Consider the following 27,513-nt stretch of genomic DNA (forward strand, 5'->3'; position numbering starts at 1 on the left):
CTGGTAAATAGGGGAAGATCTTGCCTCTTCCAAAAAAATGGGAACCTTTTCACACCCTAGAGGTGGTGCCTTCTCCAAGCCAGTTGGCCTTGAGATAAGGATTATGTGCCCCACACAAAGGCGTTGCTGCCTTTGACAGATCTGTATTTCTTATATGTGTATCAAGGTCGATGGTAACTGTAGGTCAAAAAACCAATTTAGAAAAAAATAATCAATACAATGCGAGCAAGGAAACTATGATACAGAAACAAATAGAGAATTAATGAAAATATTCTTCTTGAGTCACCATTCAATATTACTTGGTTATTCATTTTTCTAAGTAATTCCATACATCTAACCTAACTGCAAACAAAATCAATCAATCCATTCCAAACACATAATTGTCTCAAATGTACTTTACAGAAATTTCTCATTCTAAGCCTGATCTTCCACCTCTTGTTAGTCTAACTGCTAGTACTTCAAAAGAAAAGGAAACTAACTGCTAGTACTTCAAAAGAAAAGGAAACAACTGTGGTATTTACTGCCAAAAGGCTTAAAATATCATTTCTTCCGCCAAGAGATTACATACAAAATTTTCTAAAATCACCAACTGGAAGTAATTGCATTTGCATAAATTCTCTATGAGAACATAACATTACAATTCCTTACCTGTCCATGGAGAGCTGTGCCACCAGTGTAACATCAGTGTTATCGGTAGCAAACTCATACTCGTAGTGTAGAAAGTATAGGTGAGTCCGATGGACAGTGAAACGCTCTCGCCGAAACTCATAACATAAGTCATCTTCATCCAGCTCGGATAGTTGTTTCTGTAGCTAATACACAAAAGCACAAAAAGCATCACAAAACTATAAACAAGAGAATATTAATTATAATCTTTTACTGAAAAACAAATATAAAATCAAGTGACTCATATGATATCATATCTACTCTGTATATGACCGTTCTCTCAAATGATAAAGTCAGTTTACAAGCCTTAAATGAAGACTACTTCACATATGTTAGTGTGGGATTAATAGAGGTCAATGATTTCTGTTTTTCCCTCCATAAATAGTTGCCAACCTCTTTTGGCAATGAGGTAATCAGGCAATTTGGATAAGGCCAGCCTGACAATTTGGAAAGAGCCCAGGCTCAAACCTTCCTGCAGCTGTTTAATTAAGTGCCTAAGACAGCAGATGCCTGGGGCCACTGATGGTAATTCCTGACAGCTCATCCTAAATTTTGTGGAGAAATTGAACTACATGTTGTGGTCCACCCTGCAGTCCTAAATGAACATTCAACTTCTCAGTATTACAGCATTCAGATTTTCTTTGTAGACACTGGGGCCACCATGCTGTTTGGCCCAGATACCAAAATATCTTGTGTAGTTCTGGGTGTGAGCCACTCTTGGCAGTTTACCAGATGCCCTACTACCAATCTCACTGATTGCAAAAAGTCTCCTCCATTTGCATGATACATTTTAAGAGATTCAACTGAAGCCAACCTATGGCCATTTCATTTAAGCTTGAGAGAGCAAAGCTCTATTATGGGGATGACTATGACTTCTATGGCATGAAGTAAGAAGGAAAGCTGGCTGCAGCAATGGAGATAAAACATGGAAGAGAGACAGATAGGTATATTCTCTTAGGCCTTTAAACTCACATTGAAATAAGTATGTCGCAAAGCAAAACATTGAAACAAACATTTGCTTGCAGTTGTGAAAATATTTTGCAGACATCATCATTATTCAGTTATCGAAAGTACAAATTACAGGACGTATGATAAAGAAATCATAGCATCTCTAAGCATTATTAAAGCAACAAAAAGATTGATCAAATTATTTATTGCGCTAAGAAGGATAGTATAAAAATGGCCTCCTTCCTACATTTAAAAAAAATGAAACTACCCTATTTTAGAACTGCTGGACTTTGTGGGAAGAGAGAGGTGGTACATGATGCGAATCTCTACAGGAACAGTGCATTGGTGTGATGGAAAAACATTCTCCTTCACAGCAGCATCCAGGAGGAAAGTCCCCCAGGGCTCCTTGCTAAGAGCAGCATTTTATATTTCCTCAGACATTGAGAGGTGTGAAAATAAAAGGGCAAGTACGCCACAAGAATTTAGAAAGCTGTTGCATTCCAGGTTGGACTTCTACCCATGCAAGAGCTCTGAAAGCACTTTTTAACCTTGTTTCATCCCTCCAAATAGAATGGAACCTGGCATTTTCCTCACACCAAGGTCGATGGACCACCAACAAGACAGGAAATAAAATTGCTTCTGACTCAAGTAACTCTACTCAGGGATTCCAAACCCTGATCCCTGCTTGTTTGCCCTCAATTATTTGCCACAGTAGGTAGGGGTAATGGGAGTTATAATCAAACACCATCTACAAACCAAAGACTGAAAATTACTGTGTTAGGATGTGAAATATACATTCACAGTCAAGTTTACACATACACACATACACTCATAGACACATTCACATGACACCAAAACCATTTCCTGTCTTGCAGTAGTAACCTAAGCATTTTCTTAGTGGTTCCATCTAATTTTGTCCTCCATTTCAAAGAGCTTTAATTTGATTATCTGTACCCTATCTTTTCATCCAAATCTATGAACAACTGGACTGCAACAATTTATCACCTTTCATAATCACCCTGGTCTTCATCATGGACATTTTTTAATATCATCACTTGATTGGCACTAAAAACCCCGTCCTACATTATTTTAATGCTTCATTTAAAATATAGCAACAGAATCCAAACTACACCACAGTTAAATAAGCTACAGCAATATTTTTTTTTCTGTTATCCACTGCCAAATCTTGACTTTTCTATCCCACCTCCACTACTAACCCACAAATAAATCTCTGTAAGTTTCACGTGATAGGGTCCTGATCTAAACCAAACCTTAAGGCAGGGGTGTCAAACGGGCGGCCTGTGGGCCAGATGCGTCACACATAGTCCACGCCTACCCCAACTGCGCGAAGGGGAAAACATAGCAATATGTCACATGACCGCGAGTTTGACACCCATGGTCTAAGGCAACTTCCCCTCAATAAATCCCCATTACTTTTTAAAATACATCTCCCTTAATATACATATGAAGTCAGGTGGAATTGTTAGTATTATTTTGTAAATTAGAATTTATTAAATTGGTCTTTGAAAATTGATTTGAGTCTTAGCAACTACTCTCCTTTACTAAATCTATCCAAAAAAAAAAACTTCTGATGAAATAAATCAGTTTCCTTTGATGGCCAATGGATATCTTTGAATGAAAATAAGTCTTCCATTTTCTGACACAATTAGGTTTGATGTTTTTTAACTGCTATATGAGAACAATCATTTTAATTACAGTTTTTTTCATTTTTAAATAGATATTTCAAGAATTTAGACAGTATTTAATGAGCCCCTTGAAATTAATAAATAAAACCACTCACTATCAGTAACAGATGGCACATTTATGAATCTTTTTGTTTTTATAATAATTCCAGCCCCTATGTTTTTAAAATTAATTCTGAATGGCCAATTCTGTTATAAGCTTAACAGACTCGTGTTTAGTGTCTGCTTAATGACTCGTGTTTAGTGTCTGAAGGTAACAACAGCACTGAAAAAGTATCTTTACAACAGGTCCTTGCACTTAGAAACAGCGCTGGAGTATTCCCTTGGTCACATTCAGATGCTTTACAACTGGTGAATGTTCAAGACTGTTGTAGTGTCTCATAACTGCCATTTGCATGCTTCACAGTTAGCTTCTGACAAGAAGAGTGGAGAAGTTGGCAAAGTCGCAGCCATGTGATGTCTCATTTTGTGACAGAGTTGCCTGTCCCAACTGTGGTTACTATCTGAGGCCTATTTGTACTTTTCTTCTTTCTCATTGTCTGCCTCAGTCATCTTCTTAACTTCCAGCCACAAGGAATGACTTATTAAGAAGTACCATAAAGGTTATAAATAGCTTCAAAACTCTCATAACATTTGCAGTCTTTAAACCCAAGCACTAATTTTGGATTGTTCCCCCACTTTTGTTTTGCTCATCGTGGCAAGAACATAATCTTAAATTTCAGCATAGTTATCACTAAAAACAATCACAACCTAATTTATTTCATTTTCACTAAAGCGTAGATAATATCAGCATTTTAAATAAACTGAGAAATTGCTACATGAAATATCTTAATTTTCTTTCCATTTCTTTTCTTGGAAAGCTATTTAACATCTCTTATCAATCCAAGTCATCAGGCTAAGTAGGCATAGTTAAAAAGCTGTAACTAGCTGTAACTGCATCACTGTTTTAAGATATCACATATCACAATATCTTCTTTTTCCCATTTCATGAATACCCAGGTTATATATTCATACCTGCAAAACAACAATTATCTAGGTACTGTAGTCACAAAATGATTTTTAGATTACTTCAAACTTCTAAATGCATATAATAACATAGTTATGAATTATGGAGCAATGTTATGAACTTAATTATTTCTCTACTATAGAAAAATGGTGCAAGATACCTGCCCACTCTATATGTATTCCTTACTACAGTACATTAACTGCAACTTAAGAAACGTACTAGAAAGGAGCTATATTATATGTGTGTGTGCATTTCTCTCTCTTCTCCTCTCCATCTCTGAATATGATCACTAATTCTACACTTGTAACAATGCCCTATCCTCCAGATAGTGGCTCAAAATGCTTCTTTGTCACTGAAATTACTACATTAATGCTTGAATTCAATTATATGCATAAGTATATTGTTTTCACAAAAATATCTCAGTTGTAGAATATATGTATTTAAACATACTCATGTTGTTATAAATGAAATCCAGACAAGAGAAAAGCAAAAAATAATAATAATTAAAGAATGGAATGTTCTTTTTTCAATTACAGTTTGATGTTATTATTATTTTCTTCATAAATGAAACTGTGGCCAAGCTCTTTTTATATCAACTTTGATTGAGAGAAGGCAGAACTGCCAGAAACTACATAATTTTTCTTGTGGACCACAACTGGCCAGCATTCTGCTGATGGGTTCTCTTACTCAGTTAAAAACAAACAGTCTTTCATCTGATCACAGACAACATGAAAAAGAATCTTGCTTGCTTAATAGTAATAACACAAATAAATACTTACAAGTAGGGCTAGTGTCCTAAGTTAATCCTATCCTTATGACCCTATCCCTATTGTATCCTATCTGATATATCATATATCCCATATTCTATCATATCCTAAACTAGAAACGACTAGTTTGCATGTGGTATTTGCTGTACATCCTGAGACAATGCTAAATTATAATGTATGCCTCCTGGGAATTAGATAAAGTTATGTAAATAAGAAATCTTGGTCCTTGTTGCTCTGTTTACATGTTGCTTTGCTTTTACTGCTTTTATGACAGGTTTGTTTATTTTCTGTTGGCAACTTGCTCAAGATACTTGGAAACGCTTCTGCAGTTTGCAAGCTGCCCACAGGACCTTATGAACTGATTCTCTTGGATGTGTGAAAAAGCCTATCTCTTCCTTGAAGACATTTGTGAATGGATTACTTTTAGCTCAGTGCTTTACTTTTTTCCTAGTAAATTCAGGATCTTGAGCATTAGCCTGTGATACTGTTAGGATCCAAATCAGATCACTGTACTACAAAGAATTTAAAGACTTTCTATTAAATTGTAAGAACCACTAAATTAAATAGAAACACCTTTTCTATTTTCTGAGAAATTTCTTCACACTTTCTAAAGACCATAAATGTTTCATTGTTTTTCTGTTTGCAACATTTGGGCAGTAAATCTACTTTTGATTAACCATAATAGATGAAATGTTGGTTTTTTTTGCAATCAATCCTTCTGAATGGTTTAAAGAAATCCCAGGCTATTTCTTTTAAGCAGCTGGATATGCACCTGTAAGCATTTTGGATTAAAGACTAATACTGCAAGGCTAGATTGTAAATATTATTATTTTAATTAACATGCTTTGTATTGAAGCTGTATGAGCAAAGTTTGTGGAAAGTCAAATGTCATGCTTGTTCTGTGATATTTGGATGTCAGTGTTGTTATTTCAAAAAATGGAAGATGGATTCTTAAGTATCAAGAAATAAGCAGGTAATCATGCACCTTGGGAGAAAGAGAATGAATATTTGTCTTTTAGTGTATCATACTTCAGCACTTACCAGTTATCATTACTTATTTCACACTGAGAACTAGATTTTTAAAAATCTCAGATAGGACTCTTAATTGCTATTCATTGTGTTCAAAAAGAGCCTTACGTCTTCTTTATCCCACAGAACAATAATACACCTCATCTTTCCAGGGGTCATGTTCTGATCTGTGTGAATGATGTATGCAACTAATTTCTATGCATAACACACCTATGTTTTATAATTATGTGATTCTGTAAAGCTGGCAAACTGATGGGATTTGAACATTATCCATCCATCCATCCATCCATCCATCCATCCATCCATCCATCCATCCATCCATCCATCCATCCATCCATCCATCCATCCACATACTCAATTACAGTTATTTTCTCTAGATGAATTTTAGCATATTGTAGACAGCTTTTCATCTTAGAAACTTGCAGGAAGCAATGATCCCAGGATCTGACAACTCAAGCTGCTCTTATGTTTTTGCTCTACCAAAAAATTGATTCATACAAAAATGATAGGGTTCCCAAATCTTATGCCCAGTTTTAATGAGTGTGTCAATTGTGGCTGTACCTAAGACATTAGGATTTAGCTACAGGAGCTTATGTCTTCAGTGCTACCTGGACAGACTACTGCAGTGTGTGCTGAATATTTGCTTGAAGATTACTTGAAAACTGAACTCAGAAATATGGTAGCCTGCTTACATACTGGTTCTCATTGCTGGGGACATATCAGTGATGGATTTCCATTTTTTTTACTACCGGTTCACTCGTGTGTGTGACACTTTTGTACATACTCAGAAACTTCTACACATGCGCAGAAGCATCTGGGCGGATCCTCCCACTGCCGCTACTACCAGTTCACCCGATCCAGGCCGAACTGGGAGCAACCCACCTCTGGAACATATAATACTAATGCTGTAGGCCCTGCATGGGTTACTGATTAGTTACTGGTTACAATTTAAAGTGGTACGGTGTTTTATGGCTTGGTATCTGGATACTTACAGGGGCATCTGTTCCCCCCACCGCACCTTCTTCTTTCTCAATTCCACCTACAGCTCCTTCAGAGAGCCAAGGTGGCGCAGTGGTTAGGGTGCAGTACTGCACGCCACTTCAGCTGACTGTTATCTGCAGTTCAGCGGTTCTAATCTCACCGGCTCAAGGTTAACTCAGCCTTCCATCCTTCCGAGGTGGGTGAAATGAGGACCCAGACTGTAGGGGCTCTGTAAACCGCTTAGAGAGGGCTGAAAGCCCTATGAAGCGGTATATAAGTCTAACTGTTATAACTGCTATTCTACTTTTTCAGTCTCAGTTGTAGATGCCTCCAGTAGTTGTGGTTTATTAGAACAATTTATTAGAACAGTTAGGGAGGAATATTTATATAAATGTGTGTGTTTGTGTGTATCTATATAAACAGTGTGCTGTCTGAGTACAATTATACTATAGTTGTATAGAATACAACTATCTCAATTTGAGTAGTAATGGTAATAGTAGCAATAATATTCTTAACATCAATAATAATCACATAATAATAATATTTATTTATCCATTTTAGTATATCTTCATTGTAATTAATCCTTCTCTTATACTTTTAGGTTTTTAACTTCTGTTTCTGCTATTTAGACATTGATAAAATAAAACCCATGTTAAAAAATATTCAATTTCTTCCTTCTCCTTAATTTTAAATGTTAATCTATCCATTTCTTCACATTCTAATATTTTTTATTACAATTTCATCAGTAGGGATCCCTTCACTTTTCTATTGTTGTGCAAACATAATTCTGGCTGAGAGGAATATTTTCAAGAGGTTCAGAAGGATTTGCTTTTGTAGTTTATGTATTTATGTATTTTATTTTATGCTGGTATTCTTGGTTTTCCAGAAAAATGCTTAAAACAAAATTGTTTGGAGGGACCTTGCTTAAGTCGACACCTGATACCATCCTATTTTCTTTTGCTTTTTGTGTTTTTATGTAGGCTTGGATATGATTATTGCTATTATTATTCTGATTAGTGTTAATCTAAACACAGAAGTTTAGTTTTGTTTTATATATACTATAAGATGAGATTGCATTAGATAGTAAAGTAATTAATAAAGAATACATCTTTAACAGTTATATAGAAGGATAATTGTTTGGAGGCATGATAATTCTCATATTTGAGAATTAGCCTGAAGCTGCATCTCTTAAAATTTTCTCTTTGATATGATTACAGATAATCACTTGTATTCTTAATTATAATGTTACATGAAGTTCCAAACTGTTATCAATCAACAGAATGGGCACACAGAAGAACATGCTGAGAATTGTCTTAATAGATTTGTTTTCCAGCTAGTAATGTAAGTGTGTAGTTGTTATAGCTCTTTCAACCAGTTCCCTAAGGAGTACCTCTCCACAGGGGAGAAAAAGGATGTTTGCCCATATATGTTTATCATCTAATATTCATTTATTTCAATTCAATTAGTAATTATTTGCTCTGATTTCTAAAAGTGTTGCTGGGGTCGAACTAAAAACACAGAAATATCTATAAAACCTTAGCTTCCCAATCTCCACAAATAATTGTTCACAAGAGACAGTTTAGAAGCAGGATGTATACATACAACATTGTTTTTCTGATACGCAATTAATTAGTTATTCTCAATTTAACTCAAAGCTCTGCTTTTATTTCCTTCTGTTGACAGACTATTTAATTGCTTTGGTTCAATTCTGACAATAACCTAAATACGAAGGAAGTCAGGGAATCAAACTGGCCTCAGTGACATTGTCCAGACTTGAACACAGTGGTAGGATTCAAATAATCTAACAACCAGTTCTACCTAATGACAAGCTGAGGGGGTGTGGCTGGGATGTGTGTCATGTGACTGAGTGGGTGTGGGCAACTCTACATCACTCGCGTGGGTGGTGCCTGTATGGGACAGGTGGGGTTAGGGAGGGAATTATGGAGTCTCTGGTGGGTGGGCTGGGAGAAAAGAAAGATCCAACCTCTATGTGTGTGTGTGTGTGTGTGTGTGTGAGAGAGAGAGAGAGAGAGAGAGAGAGGGACGGAGGGAGAGAGAGAGGGGGGGTTGGAGGGTTGAGTTAGAGGCACGGTGGAAGCAAGCAGGGCAGTGGGGGTGGAGGATGGTGAGATCCAGGCCCGAAAGGCGGCCGAGCCTTGCTGTGTCCACCCTGAGGCGGCCCTTGGCTGAGTGCCTTCACAGGCAGCTGCAGTGAGCAGAGCAGTGAGCCATGGAGATCAGCTAGGCCATGTGGCCAGCTGCGACGAAGGCAGGCAAGCAGGTGAGGTGTGGAGATCAGCTGGGCCGTGTGGTCTGGGCAAACGAAGGAGCCAGAGAGTAGCTGGGTGTTGGCGTCACTATAGCCACCAGCTAAGGTGGTCGAGGCAAATAAGGAGGGGCGGGGCAGGGCAGGGCAGGGCCAGCTAGTGGTGCAATCAGCTGGTTCTCCAAACTGCACAAAATCTTAACAAGCAGTTAAGCCCGAACCGGTCTGAACCAGCTGAATCCCACCTCTGCTTGGAGTTTAGGGCAAGTTACTATCTAGCATTTTGTGCTATGTGCTTTGGAGGTACCCAACATACTTCCAAGAAAGAGAAAGAAACAAATACAAGAGATGCATGAACAAATACAATCAGTTCCTTTTATTCACTTACATTCCTGGCTGTTATTTTGGGAAGTTTATGATTGGAGCATAGTCAAGAAAAGCAATGTTGCCAAGAACGGCAGTCTTCATGCTAATGATTGCCAGTTTCTTTGTGGGCCCTTCTCAAAGATCTCACTTTTGATAAATGAATCTTGTTTACCAATCACTTTCTTCCAGCAAAGCATTATCTAATCTTGATAATTTTTCACATATTTTTAAAGAATTATTATTTGGTAAATTTCAACATATTCCACTTTAATCCTTATTAAAAATATATAACCAACTCACTCACTCACACACACAAACACACACACAAACACACAGATCCAGTGTTGTGGAGACGGTTTAATATTATATTTTTCCTCCTTCCATAACAGTCAATCATCAAACTAACAGTAGAAACTACCATTAACTTTAATTCAAAACACTGAAATCCAAAGAGGAAGAAACATTTTTTACAGGAAAATGAGCCAACAGCATATTAAAAATATTTATTATATGGGAAGAATTGATTATTTTGCATGTACAGTAACCAAAGAAACAAACAAGCAAACAAAGGCAAAAGCAATCTAATTTATGCCCATAGTAATGCTTGTTCCTAGTACTTAGTGTATTGTAATGAGGCCAAAACATAACTGAGGGCAGCATAAAATCAAGTGAACTCCATTAGGTATTTAACAGATATTTGCATTCCAAACCAGCTCCCTTAATTACAAATTAAATTCTAAAGCAATACCTCTAATAACCTAACTTGCTAAATTGTAACAGCTTACACATTGAAAGAACCCCTTGAGGGTGAATTCTGATACTGCCAGATTGCCAGTGACAGGCCTAAACCATTGATCTTGTAAACAATGAAAGCTACCATTCAGCCAGCACCCACATTATCAGTGGCAAAGCTGTTTAAATTCCAAACTCTGTCTTCTTCTGTGAATGGCCAGCTTGTCTACTGGGCATGTATAATTTGCTTTCTGCCTTATGAAATAAAATTACATGTAGTGCAAAGAAGCTCATTTTAAAATACAAGCATCCTCCTCCCCTGTATTCTGCTATTCTATTTTCTGAGTACAAAGTTGACTGCATTATCATCCATACTTCAACTTGAATACAGCAAGAGAAGATTATAGGCTGCACTACTAAATAATGTCATTCCTTCTTTTGGTCTTTACTCACATTTTGAAAAATATCTGGGGCTAGGGAGGAATAAAGGAGAGATGGCAGCATTAATAATTTCTTTGCAGAAAACAACTATAATAAAATAATGGAAGTACCTTACATGCATAACCATTTGCACAGACATTAAATACTCATGCCTAAAGATCCCAAATGATAAGGTAATTCAAATGGGGCCCACATCTTCTCATTATTTCCCATATGTCATAGCTGACATTTTTGAGGATCAAAGCAAGTCTGTTCTAACAAAACTGTGTCTGAAATCACATCTAGTTATTGTTCCTAAGCAGATTGGATAACCAGGCAATATCAAAGCTATGGGCTAGTTATAAAGTTTTTTTAAAAAAAATCTTGAAATAAAGATTTGACATACAATACTTGCAAAGAAATCTAAATGGATGTGTCAGTCTAGTCATTAAAACTCCTTATTAGAAGTCAATAATGGTCTTTTACCTGTTGATTTTCACTGTTCTCAAATACATCATAATTGGTGTTCATGCTAATAACTAAATTCTGGTTAACAAAATGTAATTGCTTTGCTTAGGCAACATAAAAGTAAAGGTAAAGGTTCTGCTTGCACATATGTGCTAGTTGTTCCCGATTCTAGGGGGCAGTGCTCATCTCCGCTTCAAAGCCAAAGAGCCAGCACTGTCTGAAGACGTCTCCGTGGTCATGTGGCCGTCATGACTAGACATCGAAGGCATACAGAACGCTGTTACCTTCCCACCAAAGGTGGCTCCTAATTTTTCTACTTGCATTTTTATGTGCTTTCGAAGTGCTAGGTTGGCAGAAGCTGGGATAAGTAACGGGAGCTCACTCCGCTATGTGGCACTAGGGATTCGAACCATCAAACTGCCGACTTTTCTGATCGACAAGCTCAGTGTCTTAGCCACTGAGCCACTACATCCCTTACATACACCCTACACCCAATAAATAAATATTAATATGGCTCACAGTGATGGCCATGGAAAGAAATTAGCTACTGACCTTAACATGCTAAACCCCAAACTACTGAATCCCATGTTCATCTAGCTAGCTATACCTCCTATTTGTCTCAAAGTCAAATTAAATGTTCACGTGCTTGACACATAAACAGACAGGTCTTTTACTGTCTTTGTAGTCTACCACCATCCGCACTCTCATTGACATTGTGAACCTACTTACATCCATGTTCAGATTGGGAAAATGTGTCTCTACAAAACAAAATAAAAAGTACAGGATTTTGAATATTGTCCCTCAGATAATCAACACTTCTAATTTAATGGCATTGAATACTGGAAAACGGAAGGTGTATACAACAGAAACATATCATTGTCCATCACTTTAGCTGACTCAAATGAAGAATAGGCCAGGTTTTGCCAAATTAGCCTACTCCAACTTTCTACATGTGTTGATTTATACTTTCCATCATGGATCTTGTTGGGTAGGAATGTATTAGTGCAAAGAGGTCTTTAATCAAAGATCTCATAGGCTGATATACATTTGGGAAACCTAAAATAAGTGTTTTGTATCCTTAGTGACTTTAAGATGTGTGGGTTTCAACTCCGAAAATTACATTACAATTAACATGGGGAATTCTGAGAGTTGAAGGCCACCCATCTTAAAGTTGCTAGGATTGAAACACACTGCTATAAGCAGTAGTTCATAAGCAGGCCTTTAGATTTCCTCATAAGTTATATATAAGCATACCAAGCAATAGTTTTAACCAGTCATGACCACTGGTTGGTCATAACTGTTTAAGTCATGAAGCTAGCAGAACAATATTCTTCTTCTTATGGCACTCTTATGCCACATTTTTCTGTTGCTAATAATGGTACTTGACTTTTGATGAGCACCAATTTAGATGCATCACATAGTAAAGTCTCCTTACCGATACATTAAATAAATGGCTACTACATGCGCAACAAGAAAGAAGCTAAGTATACATATGCCTAAATTTAAATTTGCAGAACCACTTTGTTGTGAGACTTGAATGGCCAATTTTGTTCTACTTGCAATGAAAACTGCTATTACATTCACAGGGACCTGGAAGAAGAAAGGATTCTGAATATAGCTTTATTATTGAAGAAAACTACCTGAAATTTCATACACATACACAATAATTGCCTTTTAAAATGTCTCCCTATTGTATTGCTTACAATATATAAATATATAGAGGACATACAACTTGAAAAACATCGATTTCTTTATCACCTCACCACCACACATTACGTGCCGAACAAAATTTTAGACTACTTAGACTATTTTCCTCTATATTCCTATTCTTGGAGAAAAGTTTATTTTAATTCAGAATTTTTAATGCAGAAAGTTCTGAGTTGAACCCTCAGTTTAACTCAGTTTAAATTAAATAAATTTAAAAACTGGGAAGCTTTTAGAAAAGCCCGCCTCACAATCCAGAGAACTTTAGTCTCAATAAATAGTGAAAGTCCCTCCCATACCCAGCACTGAAGGAAGATTAAACTGTTAGTCCAGTCAGCTTTCAGTAATGAGATAGAAAGGAGTACTGTTCAGTTCTTGGTCACAGGGAACCCAATGTCTTGGGCTGGCCAAGCATTAATCTCTGCTAGTTATTTTCTGGGCCATACTAAGGATATTTGGCATAATTATAATCTTCTGTTTGAGAGAAATCCCTTCCCACCCTTCCACATTTCATACATTTGTGGAAATCAAAGCCACCCCCAAGTTTAAGGCCAGCTTACATTTTCACTGTTGACATCAGCTTCACTGGGACATCCAAAAAGCTCCCGCCTCAGCAAGTTCCCATCATATTCTAGGAATGTCAGATAGAGGTTGCGGAAAAACTCCACATGCTTGTTCTTTACTCTCAACTTTTTGGGCGAGTTCCAATGTATGACCTGGTAGAGAAAACAATGCAGGCATCAAAACCCAGCTTCATCGGTTTATCTTCTAAATATCCTTTTCTTTTCTTTTCTTTTCTTTTCTTTTTGCATTTAACAACATTTCTTCCTCCTCAGTACAGAAATCATAAGAGCATACCAGTGGGGAAGGTATTACTAAGGGACTTCTTCGTTTACCTCTTCTTCTCCTTTCAAAGGAAAGGAAGGAAAATTAATAATAGAAACCTATTGAATTCTATCTATTTGATGGGCTCTGCATCTTGGGCAAAGAGATATTTGAAACATGCTGTCTTTTCCCTGAACTAAGCATCTGATTAATTGCCACATCTTACATTCCTATTTCTTCGCAAAGATTAGTTAAGTTAAACTGTCCCTTTATCATTTCTTTACCCTTCAATCCAAATCAACAATCCTACTTTTGGCAGTATAAAGAACATGATAAAAGAGTGAGAATTAAAGGCCCTCAGGAAAAAGCATCAAGTAAAAAAAAATGACAAATTAGGGAAAAATGATTTTATTGGAGGTTATATTTTAGCTATAAAAATGACTCATTGTTCCAAGCATTAATTTTATGCATTTGAAAAAGATCCAAATAAGTCTACAGAGAAGAAAGAGGGTTTTATTGGAAACTCATCCAAAGTTCAGCTCTTAAGAGTTTGCATGTCCATTAATAAAATTAGATAGAGGTAAGACAGTACTTTAAGTTACAAATATACTTTGCTCTTACTGATTGCCAAGTGCTGAATAAGCAACAGCTGCATTACAGCTTTGCAAACTGTATCTTCTTGACATTTCCTATTTCTAGTAAGAAAACATCTTATTTAGGTAATGATACTAAAATGTTTCACAGGATCACTTACTGGCTACTGAGGAGATAGGCAATAAAAATGAGTTATGTGAAAAAAGCAAACATAAACTATAATAAACAAGCTTAATTCAGAAATGGACAAAAATACCCTGTAAAAACATCACAGGAGAAAAAAGTTGCCTTAACTATCCAGACTAGAAAACTAGGACAGTTCTACCAAGATATGCCTTTTGTTTTATAGTATATAATTTGATCTTTGAATCTGTATCCACAATGCAGTGAAATGTTCATATGATAAAGTGAAGTAACATTATTTATTGACAATTTAGCACCCTCTGAAGAAACATCCCTTTTTAGCCCACTGCATAAAATTCAAGGAGCAAGGAAAAATAAAGCATTAATAATAACAACATGCCTTCCTCTGTAGAAACAGAAAAATATGTTAATGCAAGTCATAAAGGAAAGAGCACTTAAGCACCAGTTAAATATTTTTTAAAAGAAGCTAAATGCTTTTTCTTAAGTGCAGAAATGGAAATTATTGGTCAAATATTTAAATGAAGGATACAATGAAGAAAGGAGGAAAAATATCAACACAACTCTCAAGCTTGAGAACAATTTCCTTTTGAAGGTCTTTTATATGATTACGGTATATGCCATCAATTCATTTTTGATTCCTAACAACAGATTGATTTTCCCCTTTATATGTTTCCACAAATTCTCACCCCAAAATTTTGAACTGTGATATTTGCTAAGAAGGAATTATTTTAAAAAAATCCTATTGAACAACTTATTGTTGCTTTGTTAACAGAAGTAGAGGTCCACATCTTTTACAGATTCCTCCAAAAAGAAAAGGGACACCGTAGAATAAAAATTAAGCTTGTTCTGATTTTATTTCAGTTTGCATTTAATGTAAATTAACTGTGGTGAATATATTACTTTCCAGTTTGGTAGGTATTTGATCATTCCCCCTATTATTAAAATTGAAATGAAAAGAATCAAGTTTTGAAGTCTCTGGGGACCACATCTCAGGGACCTTTGCACATCTTTACACTATATTTTAATTTTACTAAAAGGAATTTGGGCACTTTATCAGTGCCTATTTATGCATTACCAATGAATAAAAGTCCAAAAAAGAAAAGGGGAAAAAGAGAAAAATTCATCATGACAAAAGGGCATTGTATTGAATGGAATTTATATGTGTTAATTCATATGCACAGATGCCAATTTAGAGATAATTACCTTAATTTGAAGAGCAATACAATACCAGTCGAGAAAACACAACCAAAATTGTGACCAAATTGTGACTGCTCTCCAAATGGTAATAACTTATAAGCAGGTTCAAGGCCATGCAACTCCTCCTTCCAGTTCTTCATTTTAAAATGTATATCAAATGAACAGCCCTTCAAATGAGGAGTGTATTTTGAAATAGGCTACATGTCATACTATTATTTGTTCAGGACTTTGGAGGAAGTTCTTTTAAGGTGGTTTTAGGATTTAGGATTTAAAATATCAGGCACCAAGTAAATATAGGAGAAGTTATTAGTGAAATGAAGACTTGTAAGAAGATGTTAGTGCTTGTCAAATTTGGCAAATAGAATGTCTGGACGTCCCCTTTCAGAATTTCCAGAATAACACACTAGGGGTTGAAATCCACATATTTTAAATTTGCCAAACTTGAGAAACACTGATATAGATATCCCATTTTCGTGTGGATTGTCAAGGACTAAATAGGTACTGCATCTGCAGTCCATATTTAGTCCTTGAAACTGTTGTGGCAGAAGTGCATGAGCCTAGAAGACTGCACAAATCCTTGGGGATTGATATGACCTCAGTGAGAATAAGTCTTAATCAAATCAGGGATTATTACCCCCCCCCAAAAAAAAAGATTAGTCACTTTAGCAATTACTTCATTAATATCTGCCAACTAGACAGATACAAATTGAAAAAAGTTTCTGTTTGTCCAAATGTTAATGGACCTCAAGGACTTGCGGTTTATAATGTTATAGGACTGAAAGATGTGTAAGGAATCTATAGGTGAACAGAAGTTAATGGAGCCTGCAAGAGAAAAATTAAACTGATTACTATATTTTTTTTCAGTGGTGCTGGTAGTAGGGAAGCATGTAAAGAGCAAGTGTATATCTAATATTTAAAGAACACAAAGAAACACAAAAGAATATAGAAAAAAATAACTTATTTTGTAATTACAAAGTATTATAAGTCATTGAATATGTCAAAATATATGAACTGGATAATGGTTTCCATAAATATAATAGGCTTCTGATGACAAAAGCAATACATCATTATCACCATCAACAAAATAGAATACAAAAATATTGTTGCAGAATCATTTAATGGCTGTTACGTTTAGTTAAAGTTAAAAGTAAGAAGATAGCAAAAAGACAAATATTTTCTTGCTTGAAAGAGAGATCTTGCATAGCACATAGGTTTTACTAAATAATCACAATTTACAAAATAGATTGAATAAGTAATTGTTTCAATAATCTGTTTGCATGAAGGCATTTCTTTTTCTTCAACAACAGGCACCATTGCCATATAACAAACTACTTTTATTTATTTTATTACTAGATTTCTAAGACCTTCCAACTCAGACATCTGGATAGTTAAGTCCACTTAAGTGTAAGTGTAATTAGTTCTACATTTCTTTTAATCCTGTTCTATAGTTCTGCTTATCCTTATAATCCGGGGTTTGTATTATGAAAGTTGAGAAGGCCATGTCTGCAGAATGATTTGGCATTCGATATGAACGAGCTCCTGAGCAAAATCTAAATGCAGGCTTAAAAATTATTGAAATACTTTAATTTGCAACTGAGCATAATGTTGGTCAGCACCTACTGGAAATTAGTATGAATAATTAAATCCTACTTCTTTTGAAGTTAATACTATGCCCATATATTTCTTAAAGAGTTCATAATTCTGGCATCCAGTCACAACATTTTAATTTAGCCTTTCTATGCTAAATCTAATCTCATAATTGCGATCTCATTAACTCTTTTTTACATAAATGTCCAAATAAAGATTACAGTTATATTTTGACTTGCTCTTGGTAAGCTTTCACATTTTGATAGCTTCCATTTTGTAGGTCAGTAAACAGTATAAACCAATCTTCTTCAGGAATGCACAAAAATTTCATGGAGTACTCAGATTAAACAGTGCAACTTTTTTTGAAGGCATTTCTGTACTTAATTTTTGAAAAATGTAATGATAGTCCTTGTCTTACGATAGTAACGGAGCCTGCACATTATCATCTATAGTTGATGTCTACATTAAATAACTGTGTTATTAACAACTTCCCCATCCTGGTCTATCGAATGCATTTGTTAAACAAATATACAGGTCATTAATTAGAGCATGTGTTCACTCAGGGCTGGGGAGAACATAGAAGGCCTGGTGGAGATACTGACCCTTCTGCATTGAGCCTCCCAAGGCTTCTTCCCTTTCTCTGAGGTACCCCATGTTCTGCTTCCTGCTCCTTGCAATTGCATTCCCCACAGCCCTATGGGTCTCCTCTCTACCACACCCCACACAATTCTACACTTAACATTGAAATATATCCAGAGGTCAGGAAATTAGAATAGGGATGTCAGCTCTGTTGTGGGCCACATGGCACAACTGAGTAGAACAAAGTCTGCTGGTTTTGCTTTCCTTGCTATGCTTTGCTTCCGCAGCACCAGCTAGTGTGTAAAGCTAGCGTTCCTGGCACTGGGCAACCTGAAAATAAATCCTGCCAGTTTTGCTTTCCTCACAATCCTTTATGCTGCTTTACACTAGCGTTGTTGACCCTGGGGTAAAAAAATATTGTGAGGAAGGCAAAAATGACAGGATTTATTTTCAGCTCACCCAGTGAGGAAAACTGCCTTTATTTATTTATTAGACTTATATACCGCTTCATAGGGCTTTCAGCCCTCTCTAAGCGGATTACATTTTTTTTTAGCAAATTGAGTCAGCAACTTGCCCCCACAGTCTGGGTCCTCATTTCACCCAACTCGGAAGGATGGAAGGCTGAGTCGACCTTGAGCCGGTGAGATTTGAACCGCTGAACTGCAGATCACAGTCAGCTAAAGTGGCCTGCAGTACTGCACCCTAACCACTGCGCCACCTAGTGCTATGGGCCTTGGGGAATAAAGCATAGCAAGGAAAGAAAAAAAATGGCAGGATGAGCCACAGTGGCACAGTGGTTACAGTGCAGTACTATGGGCTATTTCTGCTGACTGATGGCTGCCTGCAATTTGGCAGTTCAAATCTCACCAGGCTCAAGGTTGACTCAGCCTTCCATCCTTCCGAGGTGGGTAAATGAGGACCCAAATTGTTGGGGGAAAGATGCTGACTCTGTAAATTGCTTAGAGAGGGCTGTATAGCACTGTAAAACAGTATATAGGTCTAAATGCTATTGCTATTTATTCTTCATTGTGCCATGTAGTCCAGCAAGGGTCCAGCAATGGAGCAGCCTTCATTATTCTGACTTCCTAAGCTTCACTATCTTTGAAAGCTAAGTGAGTGAGAGTGGAAAGGGATAGCTTTTTTTGGGGGGGGGGGGTGTCATAACATCCAACATCATTAAATTGTCTGCTGTACTCGAGGACTAACTGTATAACTCAACATTTTTTTAAAAATAGCTATATGATAATACAAATATATATTTTCATTTAAAATGTGTCCACAAATGTAGATCTTATAAAACAATATGGTAACATGAATATATATACCGTAGGCAAAAAACAGAGGAACATGTGTGACTTCCAACTTTTTGACTGCTTCCCTATTAAGTTTCCTTGTGGGAAGCTGGTAGGGAGCACCAGAAATCCTTCCTTCCTTCCTTTTTTCAGTAGGCAGCTAAGTAGTTGGTTACCTTCCCATCAAAGGTGTTTCCTATTTTTCTACTTGCATTTTTACATTCTTTCCAACTGCTAGGTTGGCAGAAGCTGGGACAAATAATGGGAACTCACTCTGTTATGCGGCGCTAGGGATTTGAACTGCTGAACTGGCGACCTTTCTGATCAACAATCTCAGCATCTTAACCACTGAGCTACCATGTCCCATCAATGTTGAATTAAACACTCTTAAATACCCTTGTAGCTACTACAATTTTTAAATAAGTAATAAATGGAAAACTTTTCTAGGGCAAGTAGCTACCCCTAATTTTGCATACTTCTATGATCAGAGCAGCCTAGTCTTCTTTACGGTCTTTCTGACTATCTTTTTCCCTATTGACATACTTCATACATAATTCCATGAATATTTATCTTTTCTATGTTTGAATGTTGAACTATTAGCAACCTGACCTTTCTTGAACAGAAGCTTCCATTGAATACTACTCCAAATCTTAAGGAGTCATGCTCAAACAAAGATTAGCCATTCTAGGAGTTTGGGGAATTTAACTATCCTATTACAGTGAAACAGAATTAGTTGTACCCACACTGTGGAATTGAAGCATATTTGCATTTCAAATTGATGGATCAAAGTTTCCAAAAATGAGGAAAGTAATGGAGGTTTGTCATACTGTGCTATAGAATACAGATATTTTAAGGTTCAGGTCATAAGTTTTGTCCTTCAAGCTGAAAGACTCTGGGAAAAACAACCTTCCTATAGTATACAGCATATTGGGGACAATCCAACGTCACGACGATATGGATGTTCAGTCTCGATACTCCGAGACCACAGCCAATACTTTTGCCGTTGGGTGGTCTAAAGTTCTAAACCATCCCGATGAGACGGTGAACAGGAAGAATGCGTCTTGCTGATCTCAGGGACATCGCAAAGTCCCTGAAAGAAGCAAGAGAAGTTTTTCAAGCCGGTGGCAAAAAATCCAGCCAAGGCTGACGAAGTCAGGGCAACTCCAAAATGGAAGAATACGGAAAGAGAAAGTGTTTCCAGCTGGTGAGGAACTTTTACTGTTTTAAAAAGAAACTGCCTATAAAAACTTAAAATTAATTTAAATTGGAGAACAGAAGAATCAAGCGGTGGAATTAAATTTGGAATGGTTTTGGACAGTGGTTATCTTGTTTTTTAAATGCTATCTTCATGGATGGAATTTATGCAAGCCTTTTGAAACGGATGGATTAAGTTTTCTTCTTCTATTTTTTCTTTTATTGTTCTCTGTAACTCATGAACTAAAGTTTTCCTCTTTCATTGCTGTGGGTATTTTTCTAACTCATTTAAAGATTGGACTCTTTTTTCTAACTTGAAATACAAAAAAGATACAAAAGAAATTAGATTTGAAATGGTATTACTGCTCCTCGGAGGCTGGGAGGGTTTGTGGATTGGAGCTTGTGTATTGAAAATGGAACACTGATTATTTTGATACAAGGTTTCACTGCTTGGCTACAGAGAGTGATAAGAGTGATAAGAAGGGAAGCACACAGATGTCCCTTTGAAGTATATTTTTAATCAGAAAAAAGTGAAAACAAATGTTCTTTGTGAATCTATGTTTTAATTTTATTAACCTTCCAAGCTAGAGCAGCTGTGTTTGTTAGAATTGCACAATTTCAAAAGAAAACAGAAATTTCAAGTTTGCAAAGGAAACTTTCAGAAATACAGAAATTATCAAATACATATGAAAGGATAGAGAAAAAACTGAAAGATTTAGAGCATATAACAACAAAATATGATGAAATTGAGGATGTCTATCAAATGCAAAATGGGGTGGTTAAAACTGAAAAAATCGAAGTAGAAAATGAATATAAAGAGATTAAGAGCCGAGGTGGCGCAGTGGTTAAATGCAGCACTGCAGGCTACTTCAGCTGACTGCAGTTCTGAAGTTTGGCTGTTCAAATCTCACTGGCTTAGGGTTGACTCATCCTTCCATCCTTCCGAGGTGGGTAAAATGAGGACCCGGATTGTTGTTGCGGGCAATATGCTGACTCTGTAAACCGCTTAGAGAGGGCTGAAAGCCCTATGAAGCGGTATATAAGTCTAACTGCTATTGCTATTGCTATAGATTAAACCTGCTGATATTTATGGTGATTGGTTTGTCTCTGAAAATGGAAAGAATGGAATACTGAAAGAGGAATTAAATGGAGAGGAAATTTATTCCAGAGGGCAAGATACAGAAGAAGAAAAAACCAAAGAATCTATGGATTTAAAGAGAGAAATTCTATTAGCAAAAGCATTGATAACACTGCTGACAATCAAAGATAAGCTGAATAAGGAAACAGAAAGAGGGCATCAAGATTATATGAGAGATCTTATAAGCAAGGAGTTGCTAAGAGGAGTCTACACAAAGCTGATCAAGAAGATGATTAGAGGACTGGTACCACAAATGGCAGAAAATATGAGACTGTTTTGCTATTGGAAAGATACAGGTTGATAGATGGAAGAATATAATTTAAAACTAGTTAAACTTAAATGAAATTTATTGACAATAGATATAGCTTAAATAAATAACTAATAATGTTACTAATGTATACAATTTGTAGTGTTATGATGACTATAATTGGATATGAATATTGAATGGTACCCATGTAAGGAAGATTAGCAATCCCTTTGTATTATACAATAATAACAATAACAATAATAACAATAATAATAATAATAATAATAGTAATAATAGTAATAATAGTAATAATAATAGAACTAAGTTAGATACAATTAAAGTTTTGATTATTAGGGGGAAAATTTTATGATATAGGATATAGTCAAATAAAAGAGGGTAAGAATAACAACGTATATATAGATATGGGTATAACATAAGGAAACTGGATGTAAAATTTAAATAGTGATTTGGGAAGGAGGATTAGAAAACTTTGTTATTAAATATTATGGTTGTTTAGCTAGAATAGGACGTAAGAATTTAGTGTTAGTGGAGGATTTATTAATAGTAATTGAAAAGCCAGTATGTGGTTATGTATTAAATTTTGGTATATTTTATGATGAAGGACGCTTAAACAATTATAGTCAAATGAAAATGGAGATATGATGATGGTGACATGTATGAATATTTGAGCTAACATACTTAAGTTAATATGAATTATGTTTGCTGACTGTGGAAGAGATGCACAAAAGTCTTTTTGTAACCAGCTGATACACTTTCTATAGCATGTAAAAAAGGATGTTGCATTTGTTTTAAATTAAAAATTAAAAAATATATTAAAAAATATTGGAGATATTGAAACTTTGCTAAACAAACATATTTGGATACTATATTTGATACTGGGGTGAGAAAAGCTAAATGTGCATTCCAATACAAGTTTAGGCTTGCATATTCTCTGTCATGAAGTGAATAATATTCTTGATGATATGCAACAGGTCATTATATCAAAGCCAAAAACCTGTGCTTTGTCCACCATATCAAACGAATGTTAAGCAAATTGGCAAACTATGATTTTCTATTAAACAGAGTACGATTCTGCTGCGCTAGGCAATCCTACATGCATAATGAAGTATCAACTATAGCAGATTGTACCCTGCTCAAGTCAGGAGATCTTAAGATACCATCTTACCCCAATTTGTCTTTTATCTGCAAAGATATTTTGGCAGGTAGGATCAAGGGAAAGAGCCGTTTCCACTTTGGTCCTGGTTCTGTGGCACACTCTACCACTCCTTCTTTTGGCCTTCCAGAGGGCATTAAAACTTGGTTTTACTCGTTGGCTTGGGGGCATGACTCATTGCTGGCGGTGCATGAGGGGTAAGAAGATCTCATTCCTGTGCTCGCCTTCACTTTAGCTTTTTATATAGTTTAATTTTTTTTAAAAGAAAATGTTTCTACTGTTTGTAAATTCCCAGAGTCATTTTAATGCAGAGAAGGGTGGCATATAAACAAACAAACAGACCAATTGCCAAAAAGGGACAAAGAAGATATATTGTTTTTATTTTCCACTTTAGTTTGATAAAATGTAAAATAATTCTACTTTTTGAAAAATGGATTGTCCTTTTGGCATAGTCAAGAAAATCCAACATAACATAATGTAATTAGCTCAGGATTAAAGTGTGGAGTTCTTGGTGCTTTCTTTGAGCTTGATTGTTTGCTTGCAGACATTTTATTACCCAACTAGCTAACATCCTCAGTGCCAGTGAGTGCGGGGTACAGCAATTACATAAAACTAATGCAAGTAAGGGGACATGGTGGCTCAGTAGCAAAGATGCTAAGCTTGTTGATCAGAAAGATCGGCAGTTCGGTGGTTCAAATTCCTAGTGCCGCGCATGGAGTGAGCTCCCATTACTTGTCCCAGCTTCTGCCAACCTACCAGTTCGAAAGCACAGTAAAAATGCAAGTAAAAAAATAGGAACTACCTTTGGTGGGAGGGTAACAGTTTTCTGTATGCCTCGGCGTTTAGTCATGCTGGCTACATGACCGCGAAGACGTCTTTGGACAGCGCTGGCTTTTCAGCTTTGAAATGTAGATGAGCACCGCCCCCTAGAGTCGGGAACAACTAGCACATATGTGCAAGGGGAATCTTTACCTTTACCTAATATAAGTAAATCAAACTCAGACAGTACAGGACAGTCAATTACCCTAACTTTCTGGCAATTGAATTTGCTTTTGGGTATGCAGGAAATATTGCTATGCATAAAAAAGAGAGAAGGCCAAGGATGAAGGCAAATGTTAACAATCAGAATTATATCCAGTCCGATTTACAGGATTTGCAAGAAATACAACAAATGAAAAAGAGTTGTGATGAATTTGAATGGCCTGTTTTGGGTTAAAGTGCTGAAGTAATAGACATTTTAGCAAACAAATTTCACAAGGTGGTTCTCCTTTGGAAAATATAGATAGGAAGATATGATGACAAATAACTAATTAGTGTAGTTTGTTTTTCACAAGAAGGTATTTGATTTGGATCACTGCAGAAGCAAGTTAGTTCAGCACAGATTATGGTTAACATGATGGTATAACTGAACAAGGAATGTTAAGGGAGCGATTTAAAGGAAGGGGGCATATTTTCAGTAATTAAAATCTATTGCCGAAATGAACTTTTATTGAACTATTTTTTTTCTTAGTTGAAAAAAGAAGTTTTTTGCAATTATTTTCAGTGCCCAAAATATCTACGTTGTATCCTTGACAAGCAGCAACTTTTTTGACTGAGTTCCTTTAGTGAGGTCACTAAATTTATTCTTGGGGAAATTCACAATTAACTAACTTGTTATATACGATTTCAGTTGCTGTGTGGACTTCGTCAATTTTCTGGGGCTGAAAACTCTTTACCCAGCAGAAAAAATTCTTTTCTTAAGTTGGAATATCAGATCTGAATGCAGTCTCTGACCCAAGATTGGTCAACATTTAGTGGTTGAAGCTGCAATTAATATTTGGAAGGAGAAGCAAGAAACAGATTCTCTCCCCACCCTCAAATTAATTGGATTATGTAATATTTTTTCTGTCTCAAAGTGGCAAGAACTTAACCTTGAAGTTTTCAGCATTCATGGCCAAATGCACAGAGAGGCTGCAAAATGAAGAGGTCAGAGGTCATGGATTTGAGTACTGCTGCTCTAACTAAATGTTTTAAAAAGTTGATTAATTTGGGGAGCATCAAGAACAAAAGGGTATACAGTGTATACAGAGCTATGCTATGAACATACCAAGAACGTTTCAGTTCAGTGCACAGCCATGGGAGTGCCTAGTTTGGGGAATTAAGAACATACATGCTAACACATGTATGCAGATCCTCTATGGATTTTTGCACATTAAATATGTGATCCTTTCGCAAGTTCTTCCCAATGATTTAAAAGCAAGTGCTGTTGGGTCTTGGGATGCTTGAGGAAAGCCTGTTCTCATATCCTTACTGTTGGTTCTTGTCAACCCTATAAAATAAACCAGACTAAGAAATAAACACTATGTGGCCTAAAGCAATTTTTATTAGAAGAGCTACAGTAACCGAATATTCCAAGTCTGAATATGCTTTCCTCTTTTATCTCTGTGTGAATTGGGGGTGCTGCTGCTATCTGAAACATTTTTGCAGACTACTTCCTTGGTGTGGACAACTTTTATCTGATCGTTGCCTTGGATCTTCCTTCTGTCCCTCAAGGCCATCCTCTATACTTTCTACATTTCTTTCTGTGGCTATCCATGGCTTAAAGGAGAAGCAGATCCAGCAAGCAAGGCCAAAGCAAAGGCTTTGAAGTGAAAAGAGGCAAAGGCAAAGTGGAGACATAATAAGACAGATTGGCTTTATCTTATAAGTGTATAAACCTGAGCTAAATGTAATTCGTTTAATTAAATAGATCAAGGCCTAGCACAATATCAGGACCCAGCCCAAAGCAAGGCTGAAACTCGTGAAGAAACAAGATCTTGGGCAGCTCAGAGAAATCCTATTCAGTGAAGTTCTTTTCAGAGAAATAGATCCATTTGGTCTCTTCAGCATTCTAAAGCTAAGAGATGCTTTACACAGGCATCTATAAAAGTCTTCTGTTGAATAGGGAGAAAGAAAAGTGAGGAACAGGCCATAACACAATCATGAAAACCTGGGTTTTCACCTCATCTCTGCCCAATGATCATCCAATGCTGGGTAGAGCAAGGGCAGGCCTGCTGGTCTTCATTCTGCATTGTATTTTTTTTTTTTACCTGCTGGGAAGACAAGGTGAAGCAGAGCAGCTTATCCTGCCCTATTCCTCCCTGCCAGTGTTAGTGAATGAGCACAGCTTTGGTGGCTGCCCCATCCTGAGTACAAAGGAACTTTAATTGGAGAACCATCCAAGGGAGTGGAGAAAAATCAGTGCCTTTGTTCCACATAAGCTGGCTGTTAAAGCAAATGGGAAACCAAGAATATTAGCTTGGAGTAAGCAAGCCAAGGCAGCAGAGGCAGAAAAGCAAACCTTGCCAGAAATTAGAGTGATTCTGAGAAATAATGGGCTGCTGGGGAAGGAAAAATTCTTTGTTTCTTTGGGAGGCTATTTGAAAACAGAGAGAAATTTGGCTACGTGAACTGAGATTCAGAGTACAAGTGAATCCCTTAAATTGCATAAAATACAGGTAGGTCTTGACTTACGACCACAACTGAGCCAAATTTCTGTCGTTAAGTGAGACATTTGTTGTTTTGCCCCATATTACGATCTTTCTTGCCAGAGTTGTTAAGTGAATCACTTGTAGTTGATCAGTTAGTAACCTGGGTGGTAAGTGAATCTGGCTTCCCCATTGAATTTGCTTGTCATAAGATCTCAAAAGGGGATCACATGACCTTGGGACACTGCAACCGTCATAAATATGAACCAGTTGCAAATCATCCGAATTTTGATCTTGGGACCATGGGGATGCTGCAAAGGTCACAACTGTGAAAAACTGTCATAAGTCACATTTTTCAGTGTCATTGTAACTTTGAACGGTACCTAAATGAACTGTTGTAAGTTGAGGTCTACCTGTATAAGGAAATGTTTATTTCACTTATGTGTTCAATCAAAGAACATTAATAAACATTTAAATCACTTTCTTCTGCAACTATTTCCCAAAAGTAGTGAAGTCTTGTTCAAAAGCAGCATTTGGAACAAGATATTCAGGTCACAGATACTCTTTGAATTAAAAACAACACCTCCTGGTTTAACAACCTGTTCGGGGATCACGCGATCTTCAGAGGACTAACACAGCTAATTTACGTGGCAATCCACTCTGCCACGCGAATCAGCTGAGAAGTTAAAGGTAGGAAAATAGGGAAGTTGGGGGGGGGGGCATCTGATGCTCCCAGCTTATCATTGGAGCTACCAGTTCGTCCAAACTGGTAAAATCCCACTCTTGCTTTTTAGCCTCAAAAACCAATAGTGTTATTGATGCAATGAACATACTGTATTTTTGGAGTATAAGACGCACCTTTTCTCCCTCAAAAAAGAGGCTGAAAATCTGGGTGCATCTTATACACTGAATACAGCATTTTTTGCCTCCTGAACCCCCCCCTCTTTACCAAAATGGCCTCGTATAGCCTCTAGGAAGCTTTTAGAGAGCTCCTCGGGGCTGGGAAGGGCAGAAATGAGCAAAGAATGGCCCGTTTTTTG

General features: G+C 36.6%; 1 protein-coding gene across 4 annotated transcripts in view; it reads right to left on the minus strand.

Annotated features, from left to right (window-relative positions):
• LARGE1 (LARGE xylosyl- and glucuronyltransferase 1) overlaps positions 1-27,513 on the minus strand; it is a 342,290-nt gene that overhangs the window by 29,752 nt on the left and 285,025 nt on the right. For all 4 annotated transcript variants that reach the window (XM_087723118.1, XM_087723119.1, XM_087723117.1 and 1 more), the window contains 2 exons: positions 13,617-13,772; positions 649-812 (listed from right to left, as the gene is read on the minus strand). In XM_087723118.1, coding sequence (XP_087579244.1) covers positions 649-812; positions 13,617-13,772 — 320 coding nt within the window. The remainder of the gene's footprint in view (positions 1-648; positions 813-13,616; positions 13,773-27,513) is intronic.

The sequence above is a fragment of the Thamnophis sirtalis genome, unplaced genomic scaffold, assembly GCF_051295495.1.
Source record: "Thamnophis sirtalis isolate CommonGarterSnake01/CBP01778 unplaced genomic scaffold, rThaSir2_p1.2 scaffold_9, whole genome shotgun sequence".
Taxonomy (NCBI): Eukaryota; Metazoa; Chordata; class Lepidosauria; order Squamata; family Natricidae; genus Thamnophis; species Thamnophis sirtalis.